Source organism: Cornus florida, unplaced genomic scaffold (assembly GCF_030987335.1).
Source record: "Cornus florida cultivar Cherokee Brave unplaced genomic scaffold, ASM3098733v1 CherokeeBrave_3.0.0_Hap2_Chr10, whole genome shotgun sequence".
NCBI lineage: Eukaryota > Viridiplantae > Streptophyta > Magnoliopsida > Cornales > Cornaceae > Cornus > Cornus florida.
Genome location: NW_026775580.1, coordinates 102016835 through 102034874, shown reverse-complemented (window position 1 = coordinate 102034874; position 18040 = coordinate 102016835). Strand labels below are relative to the sequence as shown.

The window sequence follows — 18040 nt, the reverse complement described above, 5'->3', positions numbered from 1 at the left end:
TCATTTCTCGGGAGTTCATTTTCCACTATTGACGAGGCACAGAATACATGAGTGAGTACCAATGTACCATTATTTTCCTTTCTATCCACTTCTTTTAATACATTCAAAGTTCAAACCAATGAGGTTTGTTAAACCGGATGTGAAAAAAAAAAAAAAAAACTCTAGGAACACAAAAACATAAAAGAAAATATCCAACCATTCTGTTATATACCAATATATAATCATTGATTATGGAAAAACTATATACTACGTATGTTCTAAGATAAGTAATTCATTTTTTTTATTTGACTTGCTACAGAGAGTAAAGAGACCGGCAAAGCCATTAACATCAAGAACTCCCATGTTCTACAACCACATTTTTTGACCTTAATGTAAAAGCTTAGACTTCTATTCATAGAGAATCATTACACACCAACGTAACTTTGGTATACTAAGAAGTACCAAGCAATGAAGAAGTGAAAACACTAATGACATTCATGAAATTACAGAACATGTAACCAGAAATCTAACCAGGAAATTAACATAAGATTATTCGGAGTTCTTTAAGATCGGAGAAGGCCTTAAACCCCACAGTAGGCTTTTGCAGTGCTCTCTTTCTGCCTACCCACGTCGGTGACGAAGAAATGAAGTAATCCGAAGTGATCAAAGGGCTTGAATTGTAACGGGTGTTTGTCATCAACTAGCTCTTCTGGTATCTGTATTATCCCCTTGTGGAATGCAAATAGCCCCAGTGAGTATCGCGCTTCATTCGCAGTCATGATGACTCGATGCAAGGGAGAATGTATTCTGCCATTGCTCCATGCCTAAGTCAACAAATGAACATCATCCACTCTTAGTAGACAAAAGCTCAGTAAAGCATAATCAACCAATAATCCTTTCAATTTTGTAAAAGAAAATCACCAAGAAAGTTGGTGTTCAAGAAGTTCCAACTCATCTAGTCCTCTAAAAGGTGTGAGATTTGTGGCTACTTCCAAATATATTTCGGGAAAAAAAAAAAAAAAAAAAAAATTCTTCAGCAATTTTATTTAAGCATAAGGAAAGTTACGCATAATTTATTGGGGAAAACTCAAGGGAAATGAACATTATAATCATGTTATTTTCAAAAGTGTCCTTGTTGCATAAGTGCATTTGGGAAACTTAACCAGGATGAAAAGTAGAAAACAGGACCTACCAAGAATGCATCACCCGCCATGACTACGAACGAAGAAGGGGGAAAATCAACAGTAATCCATTCACCGTCTTTCGTTTTCACCTCCAAACCATTAACCTGATTTTGATGAAGTATGGTGATGAAGCTCTTATCTGTATGAACATCGGCACCAAGATTAGTCTCATTCATCTGGGGTGCTCTATATTTCATGACACGGAGGAGGAAAGTCGTTGATCCAATATGAGAGTCGCAGAACTTCTCCACACCATAACCTTCAAACACCATTCTGGTCACCATTTGATCCAATTCTGATACTAGCTTTGAATATGAATGCACAAGTTCACTGTCAACCAAGGAAGACCAGAAGAGAGAAAAGATGTACAAGAGTTGGTATGAGCAAGCACCGATAAAGAACTCTGAAGGATTATTATAATGTAAACTATAATACATTTTACCAGAAATGGTCATTTCCAGAGGGCCACATGACATTTGCAAAACTTTGAATTGCCTCCAGAGTTGTTGCTTCCCCAATTCCCATGCTTTCATGGAGCATAGCTGCAGGGTGTTGCCCAAAATAGCCATAGTAAGGCTTATCAGAGGTGTTTAGGACTTTGGTTTCGGAGGGAAGATCAAACAACTCCTCTAATGCACAAAAGATTTCATTGCTGAGCTCCAAAGAAACTTTTTCATAGACTGCAATAAAGCAGCCATACTCTTCAAGTGCATGCTGGACATCATTACAAGCCGAGAACCAAGAACTTGTGCCAGGGTTCAGGTTTTCTTTGGTGAAATCAATAACAGGGAGCTTAGGTTGTGCTAGGGAACCCATGATTTGAATTCACTCTCAGCTTGAAACTCTGGAGGTTCCTGAGGGACTAATGTGTGATACACCATCATTATGCATGATTTTATATGGAGGTATTGATGAATAAGTTGAATAACAGGACAAATGTATAGAATTGATGATTTAGGTATGGACAAACAGATAAGAGTCCATGGTGTTCGGCAATACATATTCTAGCCGGCATAAAATTCTCTAATGGAATATTGCAAATGCCTGGCTTTTTGTTAGCTCTTGCTACTAGCTAAATTGTCTCAGGCATCACAAATGATGATATTAAGAGGCCAACTTTATGGATAGTCTTTGCAGGAGAAGTTAATTGACAGATTTGTCGAATACCCTTGTGTCAAAAATTATATATATATATATATATATATTTACCATCTTTCTAGCTCATTATAGAAAGTGACACATAAAATTTATACCAAAAATTAGGATATATGATTGATCTATACGAAGTTTCTCAAAAGTCCAAACTAGATGATAAAAGATGCCAGAAGGGTCTTAGTTCTATGTTTATCTTGTTCTTTGTTATTCCCTAATTGTTATTTATACCGCACTTTCATTCTCGTTTCTACATGTGTGCCTTCTGCAGCCACAGATTAAGATGAGGAGACTTGTGTCACAGAACATTCTCATTCAGTTACATGTGGTGAACTATTTTAATTCAATTCTAGCTTAATTCTGCTTTTTTCTTCCAGTGGGACTTTGTAACCTGTAAAGCCCCTTCTATAGGTAGCCCGAGTATCATTTGAAACCATATATGTCCTCTTCCACAATTTTGTTGTGCTGGCAATTGAGTTTGTGACAAGTTCATTCCTAATTTGATAGAAATTGGTCTCTATAGTTCTATAACCCTCGTTGTAAGGATCACTAGATGTCTTTTCTGCTACCCTACAATCCCAAAAACCTGGCGATGAAAACACTTAACTAACCTGATAAAGTAGTGATTTTTATCATCCCTAATTTGTTAGAGTTTGGTCTCTGTAGTTCTATATCTAGTCCAGATATGATTTAAAGCCACATCTCAAGCAGAAAAATCCCATCATACCACTGCCTGGTAGGAATTGAGACAGATGGAAAAGCAGGTTTAAGTCAGGGTATTCTCAGCCCAACTCAGTCCAACACTCTATTGGAATGTTGAAAAGCTTAACCCAGACTAGAATTTGACTGATGGTGGCTTTGCAGAGAGTAAGACCCTTTTCCCATTTTTTAAGAATGAGAAGCTTACTTAGAAAATGCCATGGGCTACGATCAAGAATAGCATTACAGGCTTCATCAGAATCAAAACAGAAGCATAAAAAAGCCCTTGTCGTTAAAAAGAAGTTCCTCCAAGCCCTCCCCAACAACCCCCCTCCCCCCTTCTCTCTACTAGATGTTAATCCTCTTACTGACTTAGAGTAAGCTTGCTTGATGTGGTAATCAACGTTATCTTATTACGGAAGATAAGAAGCGTCAGTTAGGAATCCTTGTAGATGTGTAACCTATGGTATTTGAATTCCCTCTCTTGACTTGCTTTGGTGACAAACCAATTAAGCCCTCCATAGCTAGACCAGAAAAAAAAAAAAAAACCAAGGGCAGACTGGACGCACTTGGCTTAAACCTCTCCTACTGTGGAAAAAAACCAATAAGCTCTCTATTGATACTGAAAAACTAGAGCAAACAGAAATCCAAGGACACTTTCAGCAAATTCATAATCTTTCTTAGGCTTTCCTGTTGCCAACTTTGACTGACTACACAAGTTGAAGATGGAGTTTCTTTATGATCATTTATCGACAACTCGTGGAGTAGCAAAATATTATTCAAAGCTCTTCTTCCAAGAATAAAAATGATGTCTGCTTTGTAGGTTTTTTAACTCAGATTTATGTGTACACCTTAATTGAATATTCAGAAATTTGAACATTTTACCTTAACCATTGAGGTATCTCAGGACCATCCCTACACCACTTAATCAAACTGATTTAACTGTGCACATTTTATACCACCTTAAGATGTGATTGGAAGTCCCCTTAAATTTGAATGTCTCAATTGTTAATTAGGGTTATTAAGAACAATAAGGTACTTCACCATAATTTATGTCCTGTGACATCTTTAGCTTTTAAGTTATAACTTTCATGATTTGCATCATCATCTGTGATTGCTGCCCAAGTAATTTGATGTGTTAATTAGAATATTATGATTGCTGCCCAAGTAATTTGATGTATTATATATAAATACTGTGATTGCCGCCTGCACATTGTTTTACCTATTGGGTTTTTTTTTTTTCTTTTTTTTGACACAATTATTTTACCTATTCAAGTTTCTTATTGTCATTGGAAATAATCAAAGAACGTGCATAAAACTAGAAGAACTGGCAGAAGTACATGACATCTTAACTATGGCAATTAAGCTGCATTCAGCACATATTGCATTAATTTTTCCATACAGATATGTTGTAAGTGAAAAATGAGTATGATTAAAATTGATAAATTTCAGATTCTTTGTGCTCCATTTTTACTATTTACATCAAATCAAATCACTTCCAAATGTATAGACCATTATCTTTATCTTTTTCCCTCTTTTTGTTTTTTTTTTTTATTTATTCTAGGAAGGATCTTGGCACATCCATTAACAATAAGACCCCTATATTTGCTACAAATACATTGTATAACTATAAAAAGCTCCAAACTTCTATCCATAGAGAACATCAAGAAAGAAACCCACGTAGCCATGAGGAAAATAAGAACCCAAAGATGCACTGTGAAATAGACTTACATTACTCAGTTGATTTAGATCAAAAGAGTTCTCAAGCCACAGTAAGCTTCTGCTATACACTCAACACGGTTAGCCGGATCCATGTAATAGTAATGAAGTAATCCAAAATGATCAAATGGCTTAAATTGTTGGGGGTGTTCATCATCAACTAGTTCTTCTGGTACTTGTATTATTCCCTTGTTGAATGCAAATAGCCCAGTTGAGTATCTCACTTCATTCCCACTCATGATGACACGATGGATAGGCGAATGTACTCTATTGTTGCTCCATGTCTAGCCTAGAAAACATCAAACGTTCGAATATTATTAGTAGGAGAAATTTAAGGCATAATCGTATATAAGCTAATTAAAAACAAATGAAAGTGGGAAAGTTAAGATAGATTAACCAGGAAGAATAATAGTCAGTGTTACTTTTTGTAGATAGAAATTCCTGATAAGTAGAAGATACCACCTACCAAAAATGCATCGCCTGCCATTACCATGAAAGATGAAGGCCTGTACTCAAAGCCAATCCACACGCCATCTTTTGTTTTCACTTCCAAGCCATTAACTTGATTTTGATGGAGTATGGTTATGAAGCTCTTGTCTGTGTGATTGTCAACACCAATATTAGTTTCATTCATCCTCGGACATCTATATTTCATGAGTCAAAGAAGGTAAGTGGTTGATCCAATGTGAGAGTCATAGTACTTCCCTACACCATAGCTTTCAAATACCATTCTCTTCACCACTTGTTCTAATTCTGACACTAGCTTTGAATATGAATACAAAGTTTCACTAACCAAGGACAAAAATTAAGAAACAAAAGAAATATAAGTGATATGAATAGGCATAAATAAAGAACTTAAAAGAATTATTTCAAGACAATAAATCAATTTATACCAGAAAAGGTCATTCCCAGCTGACCACATGAGATTTGTGAAACTTCGAGTTTCTTCAAGAGTTGCTGCATTACTGATGCCCATGCTCTCATAGAGGGGAATAACCTCATGCCCAATCTAGCCAAAGAAAGGTATTTCAGAAGTGTTTTTGACTTTCTTTTTTGTGGGGAGATCAAATAACTCTTCTAATGCACAAAAGATATTGTTATCAAGGTCTAAAGAAACTTTATCATACACTGCCACAAAGCAGCCATAATCTTCAAATGCCTGCCGGACATCATTGCACATTGCAATCCAAGAACTTGAGCCAGGCTTGATGTTTTCAGTACTGAAATTTACAGTCGGAAGCTTGGGAGGTGTCTGGGAACCCATGATCTAAATTTTTCTCACCTAGCAAGCTAAGTTAGATGCTTCTGAAGTACAATTCTTTGATGCACTCAATTGTTCCTGTCTTTATAGAATTCAATAGATCTATTCGTGTCGTAACAAGACATATGAAAATAATTGACAAGGCAATTAATGATAAAACCAATGAACCAAAAGTCCTTGGCATTTCACATATTTGCCGGCCAAAAAGAATTTCAGATGGATCCAATAGCTACCACATATACATCAATGGACTAAATGTTGGCTTTGTAATAAGACATCAAATTTTATAGTATAACCACATATACCATCTGAAACTACTATTAAGTAATCTTCCTCCACGGGCATGCTAAAAAAAAAATCTAGATCAACTTCTTCCAAAAATGGAATTCAACTAATGGAATATTGCAAATACTTGCCTTTTTGTTAGCTTTTGTGCCACCAGTTAAATTGTGTCAGGAATTACAAATGGCGAGCTTAAGAGGCTGAGTTTATAGATAGTTTATACAGGGGAAGTTAATTGACAGATTTGTCAAATACCTGTACTCTAAAAACAAAAACTATGTTTTTACCGCTTTTGTAGCTCATTATAGAAAGTGACACATAAAATTTATAGGAAAATTTGTATGAATTGATCTATAACAAAGTTTCTCAAAACTAGATGATAAAAGATGCCAAAAGGATCTTAGTTCTATGTTTACCTTGTTCTTTGTTATTCCCTAATTGTTATTTATTTCTCTCTCTCGCTCGTTTTACTCTACGTCACGTGTGTGCCTTCTGCACCACAGATTAAGATGAGGGGACTTGTGTCACTTAAAATTCTCATTCAGTTACATGGGGTGAACTATTTTAATTCTATTCTGGCACGATTCTTGCTTTCTCTTCCAGTGGGACTTCGTAACATGTAGAGGCCCTTCTACGTGGAGCCCAAGTATCATTTGAAACTACACGTATTCTCTTCCACAAATTTGTTATGCTGGCAATTAAGTTTCTGACAAGATCATTCCTAATTTGTTAGAATTTGGTATCTGTAGTTCTATAACCCTCGTTGTAAAGATCCCTAGATGTTTTTTCTACTACCTTCACGTCTACAATCCCAAAAACCTGGAACTAAGAACACTTAACTAACCTGATAAAGTAGTGATTTTAGCATTCTTAATTTGTTAACTTGATTTCTGTAGTTCTATATATAGTCCAGAGATGATCTGAAGCCACACCTCAAACAGAAAAGTCCCATCATACCACTGCCGAATGGGATTTGGGACGAATGGAAAAGCAGGTTTAAGTCAGGACTCTCAGATGTGTAACCTATTCTTTATAAATTAGATATGCTATCCCACATTTTTTTAGTCTTCAATAGATTAAGATTCCTTTGTGATCATAAAGAAAGTAGATGGCTAAAACATGAGTAGTCATATATCCAGCTGAGTTTATTTCACCAATGGCATTTGAATTCCCCCTCTTGGCTTGCTTTGGTCACAAAACCAATAAGGACCAAAAAAAAAGGCCAAACAGCATCCACTTGGGTTAAACTCGCATACTCTGAAAAACAACTATTAAGCTCTATAGATATATGATTCCGAAAACTAAAGCAAGCAGAAATCCAAAGGCACTTTCAGGAAATTCATAATCTCCAACACCTTAAAAATGGAACTCCAATTAACATCTTAGGCTTTCATGTTGCCGACCTTGACTACACATGTTTGAAGATGGAGTTTCTTTATGATCATTTATCAAAAACTCAGGGAATAGCAAAATATTATTCAAAGTTCTTCTTCAAAGAATAAAAATGATGTCTGATTTGAAGGTTTTTGAAATCAGATTTATGTGTACACCTTAGTTGAATGTTCTGAAATTTGAACATTTCACCTTCACCTTTGAGGTACCTCAGGACCATCTCTACTCCACCCAATCAATAGTCCACCAGTAAAGAAAGAAATAGTCACCAAGATTAAACAGTGATCAGCAACTGATCTAATTGTGCTCATTTTATACAACCACCTTAATATGTGATTGGAAGTCCCCGTAATTTGAATGTCTCAGTTGTTAAATAGGGTCATTAAGAACAATAAGGTACTTCACCATAATTTATGTCCTGTGACAATTTTACGTTTTGGTTAAGTGATAATTTTCTTGATTTACGACTTCATCTGTGAGATGACTCCATTTTCAAATGAATCCATTCAAGCATGAGACTTACAAAATTATCATCTGTTGAAGGATTAGATATTAAAGTTACACCCTCTCTAACATCTTAAGCTTTTGGAGTAGATGGTTGTTAACATGGTATCAGAGCTAAAGGTCTCAAGTTCAAAGCTCACCATCACCCTTATATTTAAAAATTGAAACACGTGTTGGACCAAAAGGCCACATGTGAGGGGGGTGTGTTAAAGGATTAAATATTAAAGTTTCACCACTTCTAACAGATTAAGCTTTTGAAGTAGATGGTTGTTAATACCAATTAACTGAGGAAGATAGCATGTTTTGCTCTAGGTCTTCTGACATACAACCCATTCTTCAGAAATTTTATTACTGGTCACCATAAAGTAAAATTTATCAATGCATCGCTAAGAAAGTGATGACTAATATAGACTGTTTTAAACATGAAGTTTGGTCTTAATGGATATGGAGTGAAAAACATTTCACATCTTAATGCCCTAGCTAGAGTAGCTATGTGAATGGAAAGATTAATTTCGCACCATATAATCTGCCACTTTGTCGCAGATTAAAGACTGAGTCCTAATTCAATTATCTGTATGACCACTAATTTTACAAAGGTGATTATGGATTGATAAGAGTTCCAAGAAAATTTTCTTTCTTAAGTTTAAGCCCAATACTTTTCGCATCTCAGTTTTTGTGTAAGTATGGAAGTAATTTGATGTGTTTTATATGAATATTATGGTTGCTGCCTTTACATTACTTTACCTATTCAAGTTTATTATCATCATAGGAAACAATCAAAGAAGAACATGCATAAACCCATAGAAGAACTGACACAAGTATATGACATGCTAACTATGGCAATTGAGCTGCATTCACTGCGTGTTACACTACTTGTTCCATATATGTGTGTGTGTGTTTGTGTGTGTGTGTTAATAATGAAAAATGAGTATGATTAAAATTGATAAATTTCAACTTGTTTATGCTCCATTTTTACTAATTACATCAAATCAAATCACTTCCAATTGCAAACACTGTTATCTTGATCTATTTATTTATTTATTTTATTCTAGGAGGATCTTCCCACAGCCATTAACAATAAGACCTCTATATCTGCTACAAATACATTGTATGGCTATAAAAAGCTACAAACTTCTATCCCTGGAGAACATCAAGATAGAAACCACATAGCCATGAGGAAAATAAGAACCCAAAGATGCACTGTGAAATGGACTTACATTCAGAGTTGATTTAGATCAAAAGAGTTCTCAAACACCAAAGTAAGCTTTTGCCATACATTCACCATGGTTAAGCGGACCCGTGGAATAATCAAGTAATCCAAAATGATTAAACAGCTTAAATTGTTAGGGGTGCTCATCATCAACTAGTTCTTCTGGTACTTGTATTTTTCCCTTGTTTAATGCAAATAGCCCAATTGAGTATCTCATTTCATTCCCACTCATGATGACACGATGGCTAGGCGAATGAATTCTATTGTTGCTCCATGCCTAGCCAAGGAAACATTCAAATCCAGATATAAGTAGGTGAATTTTAAAAAGGCACAATCATATATAAGCTAATTAAAAACAAATGAAAGTGAGAAAGTTAAGGTAGATCAACCAAGAAAAAATAAATAAATAAATAATTATCATAGTGTTGGTATTTGTTGATAGAAATTCCTGATATGTAAAAAATATCACCTACCAAAATCGCATCGCCTGCCATTACTATGAAAGATGAAGGCCTGTGCTCAAAGCCAATCCACACGCCATCTTTTGTTTTCACTTCCAAGCCATTAACTTGATTTTGATGGAGAATGGTTATGAAGCTCTTATCCGTGTGCTTACCAATATTAGTTTCATTCATCTGGGACCTCTATATTTTATGAGTCTAAGAAGGTAAGTGGTTGATCCAATGTGAGAGTATAGTACTTCCCTACACCATAGCTTTCAAATACCATTCTCTTCACCACTTGTTCTAATTCTGATACTAGCATTGAATATGAATACACAGGTTCACTAACCAAGGACAAAAATAAAGAAACAAAAGAAATATTAGTGACATATATGAATAAGCATAACTAATTAAAGAACTTAAAAGAACTATTTCAAGAAAATAAATCAAATTATACCAGAAAAGGTCATTTCCAGCTGACCACATGAGATTTGTGAAACTTTGAATTTCTTCAGGAGTTGCTGCATTATAGATGCCCATGCTCTCATAGAGAGGAGTAAGTGGCCCATTCCCAATATAGCCAAAGAAAGGTAGTTCAGAAGTGTTTTTTTCTTTTGTTTCTGTGGGAAGATCAAATAACTCTTGTAATGCACAAAAGACATTGTTATCGAGGTCTAAAGAAACTTTATCATACACTGCCACAAAGCAGCCATAATCTTCAAGCGCCTGCCGGACATCATTGCCCCTTGCAATCCAAGAACTTGAGCCAGGCTTGAGGTTTTCTGCAGTGAAACTTATAGTGGGAAGCTTGGGAAATGTCTGGGAACCCATGATCTAATTTTTTTTTCACCTAGCATGCCAAGTTAGATGCTTCTGAAGTACAATTCCAAGATGCACTACAATTGTTCATGTCTTTATAGGATTCAATAGATATATTTGTGCGGTAACAAGACAAATGAAAAGAATTGACGAGGCAAGTAATGATTAACCAATGAATCCAAAGTCCTTGGCATGCCGGCCAAGAAGAATTTCAGATAAAATATCCTAAAATAAGTAGATTCAATATAGCGAGCTACCAAATTAAAATGTCACTGGCACTGCAAAATGTGGACCTCAGAGGGAAAACATTTGAAAGATTTCTCAAAAACCTTGGGTTGGATTGGGAGGATATGAGAATTTAATAGGAATCATGTTTACCAGGAAAAAAAAAACAATTGGGATCATCATTGCATTGCAAGTGAGATGCAAATGAAAAACGGGATTTTAGTTCTCTGTTAACCTTGTTTTAGAAGGTTGAACAAGAGTTCAAATGCTATACTTCCTGGCAACCAAACCTGCTTAGTTTATTGGCGCCACTTGTTCAACTTCACAAGCCAATCTATTTTCACTTTCTAGCAGCTTTTTTTTTGCCTCTCTCTCCGGGGGTTAGAAATTCATAAATAACCTAATTAAGTAATTAGACACCATGGACGGCGTAAGATACTATTGAATATAGTTCAACTCATCTACTATGCAACGACACCTGGTTTCCGCCTCCTAAACATAGCCGATAACATGTCCTAATGACTTTGTAGGCACTGCATTTTTGGCGATGGAGATGCTGTAGCTATTTTTACATTGACATTTTTGGCCTGTTCAAAGAGCCCCTCCTCACGGAATTGATCTATTCAATTTGTATGATTTGATCAATAACAAAGTTTCTCAAAACTAGATGATAAAAAATTCCAGAAGGATCTTAGTTCTGTGTTTATCTTGTTCTTTGTTATTCCCTAATTGTTATTTATTCCCCTCTTTCTCGTTTTACTTTACATGTGTGACTTCTGCAGCCACATATTAAGATGAGAGAACTTATGTCATATAAATTCCTCATTCAGTTACATGGGGTGATCTATTTTAATTATATTCTGGCATGATTATTGCTTTTCTCTTCCAGTGGGACTTTGTAACCTGTAAAGGCCTTTCTATAGGGAGCCCAAGTATAATTTGAAACCATAAATATGTTCTCTTCCATAATTTTGTTATGCTGGCAACTTAGTTTGTGACAAGATCATTCCTAATTTGTTAGTATTTGGTCTCTGTAGTTCTATAACCCTTGTTGTAAGGATCACTAGATGATTTTTTCATCATTCCTAATTTGTTAGAATTTGGTTTCTGCAGTTCTATATCTAGTATGAGATGATCCGAAGCCACATCTCAAGCAGAAAAATCCCATCATACAGCTGCCTGACAGGATTTGGGACAAATGGAAAAGTGGGTTTAAGTCAAGACTATCAGATGTGTAACCTATTATTGATAAATTTGATAAGTTTTCTCCCACATTTTTTGTCTTTAATAGATTAAGATTCCTTTGTGATCATTAAGAAAGTAGATGGCTAAAATAGATATCTGCCTATTTGCTACTGTGTGGAAAGGTGAGGGAAAGGGCTCCCATGAGTAGGCATATATAGTTGTATTAGCACATCCAGCTTAGTTTATTTCACCTCTTGACTTGCTTTGGTCACAAAACCAATTAAGACCTCCATAGCTAGACCAAAAAAACAGGATCCACTTGGGTTAAACCTCTCCTACTCTGAAAAATAACTATTAAGCTCTATTGATATTTGATACTGAAAAACTAAAGCAAGCAGAAACCCAGAGACACTTTCAGGAAATTCATAACCTTCAACACCTAGTTAATGGAACTTCAATCAACAATATCTTAGGCTTTCCTATTGCCAACCTTGACTACACATGTTGAACCACCACCTTAACATGTGATTGGAAGTCCCCATAATATGAATGCCTCAATTGTTAAATAGGATCATTAAGAAAAATAAGGTACTTCACCATAATTTACATCCAGTGGCATCTTTACGTTTTGGTTGTGATAATTTTCATGATTTACAACATCATCTGTAAGATGGCTCCACTTTCAAATGAATTCATTCAATAAATGATCTACACAACCAAGTAACTGGATTAAGTATGTTTTGCTCTAGGTCCTCATACATGCAACCCATTCTTCATAAATTTAATTAACTTCACCGTATAGTAAAATTGATCCATGCATCACTAAGAAAGTGATGGTTGATAGAGGCTTTTTTAATCTGGATGAATATGTAGTGAAAAGCATAACCATCTTAGTGATCATCTCGTGTGCCCTAGCTAGAGTAGCTATGTGAATGGCAACGATAATTTTGCACCATATAGTTTACCATTCTTTGTTGCAAATTAAAGACTCAGTGCTGGTTCAATTATCTGTATGTCCATTATTTTTGCAAAGGTGAACATGGATTGATGAGTGTCATAAGAAAGTTTTCTTATTCTAATTGATTAAGCCCAATACTTTTTTGCATCTCAGTTTCTGTCTAAGCATGAAGTAATTTCATGTGTTTAAATGAATATTATGATTGTTGCCTGCACATTGTCTTACCTATTCAAGTTTCTTATTGTCATAGGAAATAATCAAAGAAGAACATGCATAAAACCATAGAAGAACTGGCATAAGTATATGACATGTTAACAATGGCAAATAAGTATGATTAAATTTGATAAATTTCAACTTGTTTATGCTCCAATTTTACTAAGTACATCAAACCAAATCACGTCCAAGCGCATACACGGGTATCTTGATCTATTTATTTATTTTATTTATTCTAGGAAGGATCTTCGCACTGCCATTAATAATAAGACCCCTATATCTGCTACAAATACATTGTATGACTATAAAAAGCTACAAACTTCTATCCCTAGAGAACATCAAGAAAGGAACCACATAGCCATGAGGAAAATAAGAACCCAAAGATGCACTGTGAAATGGACTTACATTACTCGGAGTTGATTTAGATCAAAATAGTACTCAAACACCACAGTAAGCTTTTGCTATACATTCACCACGGTTAAGCGGATCCATGTAGTAGAGATCAAGTAATCCAAAATGCTCAAATGGCTTAAATTGTTGGGGGTGTTTATCATCAACTAGTTCTTTAGGTACTTGTATTATTCCCCTGTTGAAAGCAAACAGCCCAATTGAATATCTCATTTCATTCCCACTCATGATGACTCGATGGTTGGGTGAATGTACTCTATTGTTGCTCCATGCCTAGCCAAGGAAACATTCAAATCCAGATATTAGTAGGTGAAATTAAGAAGCCATAATCATATATCAGCTAATTAAAAACAAATGGAAGTGGAAAAGTTAAGATAGATCAACCAAGAAAAATAATTGCCATAGTGTTAGTTTTTGTTGACAGAAATTCCTGATAAGTAGAAGATATCACCTACCAAAATCGCATCGCCTGCCATTACTATGAAAGATGAAGGCCTGTGCTCAAAGCCAATCTACACACCATCTTTTGTTTTCACTTCCAAGCCGTTAACTTGATTTTGATGAAGTATGGTTATGAAGCTCTTGTTCGTGTGATTTGACACACCAACATTAGTTTCATTCATCCGGGGACCTCTATATTTCATGAATCGAAGAAGGTAAGTGGTTGATCCAGCTTGAGAGTCATAGTACTTCCCTACACCGTAGCTTTCAAATACCATTCTCTTCACCACTTGTTCTAATTCTGATACAAGCATTGAATATGAATACACAGTTTCACTAACCAAGGACAAAAATTAAGAAACAAAATAAAGATTAGTGACATATATGAATAAGCATAACTAATTAAGGAACTTAAATGAATTATTTCAAGAAAATAAATCAAATTATACCAGAAAAGGTCATTTCCAGCTGACCACAAGAGATTTGTGAAACTTTGAGTTTCTTCAAGAGTTGCTGCATTATTGATGCCCATGCTCCCATAGAGAGGAATAAGTGGCCCATTCCCAATGTAGCCAAAGAAAGGTATTTCAGAAGTGTTTTTGGCTTTTGTTTCTGTGGGAAGATCAAATAACTCTTGTAATGCAGAAAAGATATTGTTATCGAGGTCTAAAGAAACTTTATCATACACTGCCTCAAAGCAGCCATAATCTTCAAGCGCCTTCCGGACATCATTGCACGTTGCAATCCAAGAACTTGAGCAAGGCTTGAGGTTTTCTGTAGTGAAACTTATAGTGGGAAGCTTGGGAGGTGTCTGGGAACCCATGATCTAAATTTTTCTCACCTATCAAGCTTAAGTTAGATGCTTCTGAAGTACAATTCTAAGAGGCACTACAATTGTTCATGTCTTTATAAGATTCAATAGATCTATTTTTGTGCTAACAAGACAAATGAAAAGAACTGATGAAGGCAAGTAATGATAAACTGATGATTCCAAAGTCCTTGGCATGCCGGCCAAGAAGAATTTCAGATAGAATATCCTGAAATAAGTAGACCCAATAGCTAGTGAGCTACAAAATTAGATTGTCACATCCACTACAAAAGGTTGACCTCGGAGCAAAAACATTTGAAAGTTTTTCTCAAAAACCTTGGGTTGGATTGGGAGGGTATGAGAATTTAATTGAAATCATATTTACCAAAAAATAATAATTGGGATCATTATTGCATTGCAAGTGAGATGCACTATACCGTGATTTCTATCATCACATTACTCTTTTTCTTTTTCCCGGATGGGAAAAAGAAGATATATAATTTTAAAGACTTTTTCTGCTTATTAAGATTTCCAGAGATGGACAATGAAAAATGGGATTTTAGTTCTCAGTTAAACTTGTTTTGGTAGGTTGAAGAAGAGTTCAATTGCTATATTTCCTGGCAACCTAACCTGCTTAGTTTATTGGCAACACTTGTTCAACTTCACAAGCCGGTTTATTTTCACTTTCTAGCAGCATTTTTTTTACTTTCTCTTCGGGGGTTAAAAATTCATAAATAACCTTTAAAAATTCATAAACTGTATTAAACTGGTCAGGAATTGCAAATGGTGAGCTTAAGAGGCTGAGTTTATAGATAGTTTTGCAGGGGAAGCCGGGAAGTTAATTGACAGATTTGTCAAATACCTTTACTCTAGAAACAAAAACTGTGTTTTTACCGCCTTTGTAGCTCATTATAGAAAGTGACACATAAAATTTATAGGAAAATTTGTATGATTTGATCTATAACAAAGTTTCTTAACACTGGATGATAGAAGATACAAGAAGGATATTAGTTCTATGTTTGTCTTGTTCTTTGGCTGCAGATTAAGATGAGGGGACTTATGTCACATAAATTCTCATTCAGTTACATGGGGTGAACTATTTTAATTTTATTCTGGCACAATTCTTGCTTTTCTCTTCCAGTGGGACTTTGTAACCTGTAAAGGCCTTTCTATAGGGAGTCCAAGTATCATTTAAAACCATATATGCTCTCTTCCACAATTTGTTATGCTGGCAATTGAGTTGGTGACAAGATCATTCCTAATTTTCTAGAATTTGGTCTCTGTATTTCTATAACCCTCATTGTAAAAATCAATAGATGTTTTTCTTCTACTAGCTTCATGCCTACAATCTCAAAAACCTAAGACACTTAACTAACCTGATAAAGTAGTGATTTTTATCATTCTTAATTTGTTAGGATTTGGTTTCTGTAGTTTTATATCTAGTCCAGACATGATATGAAGCCATGTCTCAAGAAGAAAAATCCCATCATACCACAACCTGATAGGATTTGGGACAAATGGAAAAGCAGATTTAAGTCAGGACTCTCAGATGTGTAACCTATTCTTGATAAATTTGATAAATTATCCCATATTTTTCATCTTCAATAGATTAAGATTCCTTTGTGATAATTAAGAAAGTAGATGGCTAAAACATATTTCTGCCATGAGTAGGCATATATAGTTGTGTTAGCACATCCAGTAGAAGTTTATTTCACGTCTTGATTTGCTTTGGTCACAATACCAATTAAGACCTTCATAGCTAGACCAAAAAAAATTAAGGGCAAACAGGATCCATTTGGGTTAAACCTCTCCTACTCTGGAAAATGACTATTAAGCTCTATTGATATTTGGTACTGAAAAACTAAAGCAAGCAGAAATCCAAAGACAATTTCAGGAAATTCATAACCTTCAACGCCTAGATAATGGAACTCCAATCAACAATAGCTAAGGCGAAACTATTGCTAACCTTGATTACACATGTTGAAGATGGAGTTTCTTTATAATCATTTATCAACAACTCATGGAATAGCAAAATATTATTCAAAGCTCTTCTTCCAAGAATAAAAATGATGTATGATTTGTAGGTTTATGAACTCAGATTATGTGTACTTTGACCTTAACCTTTGAGGTCAGGTACCACACGACCATCTCTACACCACTCAATCAATAGGCCACTAGTAAAGAAAGAAATACCTAGTCACCAAAATTAAACAACAATCGGAAATTGATTTAATTGTGCACATTTTATACAACCACCTTAAGATGTGCTTTGAAGTCCCCATAATACGAATGTCTCAATTATTAAATAGGATCATTAAGAATAATAAGGCACTTACACCATAATTTAGGTCCTGTGACAGCTATATGTTTTGGTTGTGATAATTTTCATGATTTACAGCACCATTTGCTCTAGGTCCTCAGACATGCAGCCCATTCTTCATAAATTATATTAACTGGTCACCATACAGTAAAATTATCTATGCATCGCTAAGAAAGTGATGCCTAATATAGACTTTTTTAAACATGAATTATGATCTTAATGATATGGATTGAAAAGTATATCAAATCTTAGCTAGAGTAGCTTTGTGAATGGCAAGAAAAATTTTGCACCATATAATTTACCACTCTTTGTTTCAAATTAAAGACTGAATGTTGATTCAATTATCCGTATGTCCATTATTTTTGCAAAGGTAAACATGGATTGAGAATAGTCATGAGAAAATTTTCTTATTCTAATTGTTTAAGTCCAATATTTTTCGCATGTCAGTTTCTGTGTAAGCATGGAAGTAATTTGATGTGTTTATATGAATATCATGATTGCAACCTGTACATTGTTTTACCTATTCTAGTTTTTTACTGTCATAGGAAATAATCGAAGAAAAACATGCATAAAACCATAGAAGAACTGGCATGATTACATGACATGCTAACTATGGCAGTTGAGCTGCATTCACCCCATATTACATTACTAGCTTGTTCCATATCTAGCTGACAATCATGCTAGCTGAGGGATTTTCTATTTTCCTATTATTTAAACAAACAATCGCACCGGATAGATCATTCACACCTGCCCCTTGAGGGAATTTGGGAACAGCCTCAGGTTTAACCAAGGATTAGCACCACCTCTCTGTCACCATCTCTTCTGAATAAACTTCTCA

General features: G+C 35.1%; 3 protein-coding genes and 1 pseudogene across 4 annotated transcripts; all 4 read right to left on the bottom strand.

The window, feature by feature from the left end:
• Positions 1-276: 276 nt before the first annotated feature.
• Positions 277-9513, bottom strand: LOC132276480 (probable 2-oxoglutarate-dependent dioxygenase AOP1). 2 transcript variants are annotated; one of them, XM_059777912.1, is made up of 6 exons: positions 9390-9513; positions 5627-5742; positions 4746-5521; positions 1606-2025; positions 1172-1493; positions 277-803 (listed from the first exon to the last, which is right to left on the bottom strand). In XM_059777912.1, the coding sequence occupies exons 4-6, from the start codon at positions 1977-1979 to the stop codon at positions 561-563; spliced, it is 939 nt and encodes a 312-aa protein (XP_059633895.1). In that variant the 5' UTR covers positions 1980-2025; positions 4746-5521; positions 5627-5742; positions 9390-9513; the 3' UTR covers positions 277-560. The 2 variants fall into 2 exon arrangements, with proteins under 2 accessions (XP_059633895.1, XP_059633894.1); XM_059777911.1 differs by having other exon boundaries at positions 5627-9490.
• LOC132278272 (deoxypodophyllotoxin synthase-like) lies at positions 5392-5997 on the bottom strand. Its single transcript, XM_059780074.1, has 3 exons — positions 5851-5997; positions 5627-5742; positions 5392-5521 (listed from the first exon to the last, which is right to left on the bottom strand). Exons 1-3 carry the CDS (start codon positions 5995-5997, stop codon positions 5392-5394), a joined length of 393 nt encoding a protein of 130 aa, XP_059636057.1.
• Positions 9514-9668: 155 nt separating the features above from the next.
• Positions 9669-12919, bottom strand: LOC132276482 (probable 2-oxoglutarate-dependent dioxygenase AOP1.2). Its single transcript, XM_059777913.1, has 2 exons — positions 10283-12919; positions 9669-10169 (listed from the first exon to the last, which is right to left on the bottom strand). Exons 1-2 carry the CDS (start codon positions 10654-10656, stop codon positions 10034-10036), a joined length of 510 nt encoding a protein of 169 aa, XP_059633896.1. The 5' UTR covers positions 10657-12919; the 3' UTR covers positions 9669-10033.
• Positions 12920-12980: 61 nt separating this feature from the next.
• LOC132276479 (probable 2-oxoglutarate-dependent dioxygenase AOP1) lies at positions 12981-18029 on the bottom strand (annotated as a pseudogene).
• Between the last annotated feature and the right edge of the window lie 11 nt (positions 18030-18040).

Bases quoted from the DNA above. Each gene is read 5' to 3' on its own strand.
- LOC132276480 (XM_059777912.1), bottom strand. From the start codon at position 1,979: ATGGGTTCCCTAGCACAACCTAAGCTCCCTGTTATTGATTTCACCAAA. The intron at 1,494-1,605 runs GTAAAATGTATT...CTTGGTTGACAG, and splicing joins TCTGGAAATGACCATTTCTG to TGAACTTGTGCATTCATATT. The intron at 804-1,171 runs GTAGGTCCTGTT...TTGTTGACTTAG, and splicing joins TGGCGGGTGATGCATTCTTG to GCATGGAGCAATGGCAGAAT.
- LOC132276482 (XM_059777913.1), bottom strand. From the start codon at position 10,656: ATGGGTTCCCAGACATTTCCCAAGCTTCCCACTATAAGTTTCACTGCA. The intron at 10,170-10,282 runs GTATAATTTGAT...GTCCTTGGTTAG, and splicing joins GCTGGAAATGACCTTTTCTG to TGAACCTGTGTATTCATATT.
- LOC132278272 (XM_059780074.1), bottom strand. From the start codon at position 5,997: ATGGGTTCCCAGACACCTCCCAAGCTTCCGACTGTAAATTTCAGTACT. The intron at 5,743-5,850 runs GTTTCTTTAGAC...TTCTTTGGCTAG, and splicing joins TTGTGGCAGTGTATGATAAA to ATTGGGCATGAGGTTATTCC. The intron at 5,522-5,626 runs GTATAAATTGAT...GTCCTTGGTTAG, and splicing joins GCTGGGAATGACCTTTTCTG to TGAAACTTTGTATTCATATT.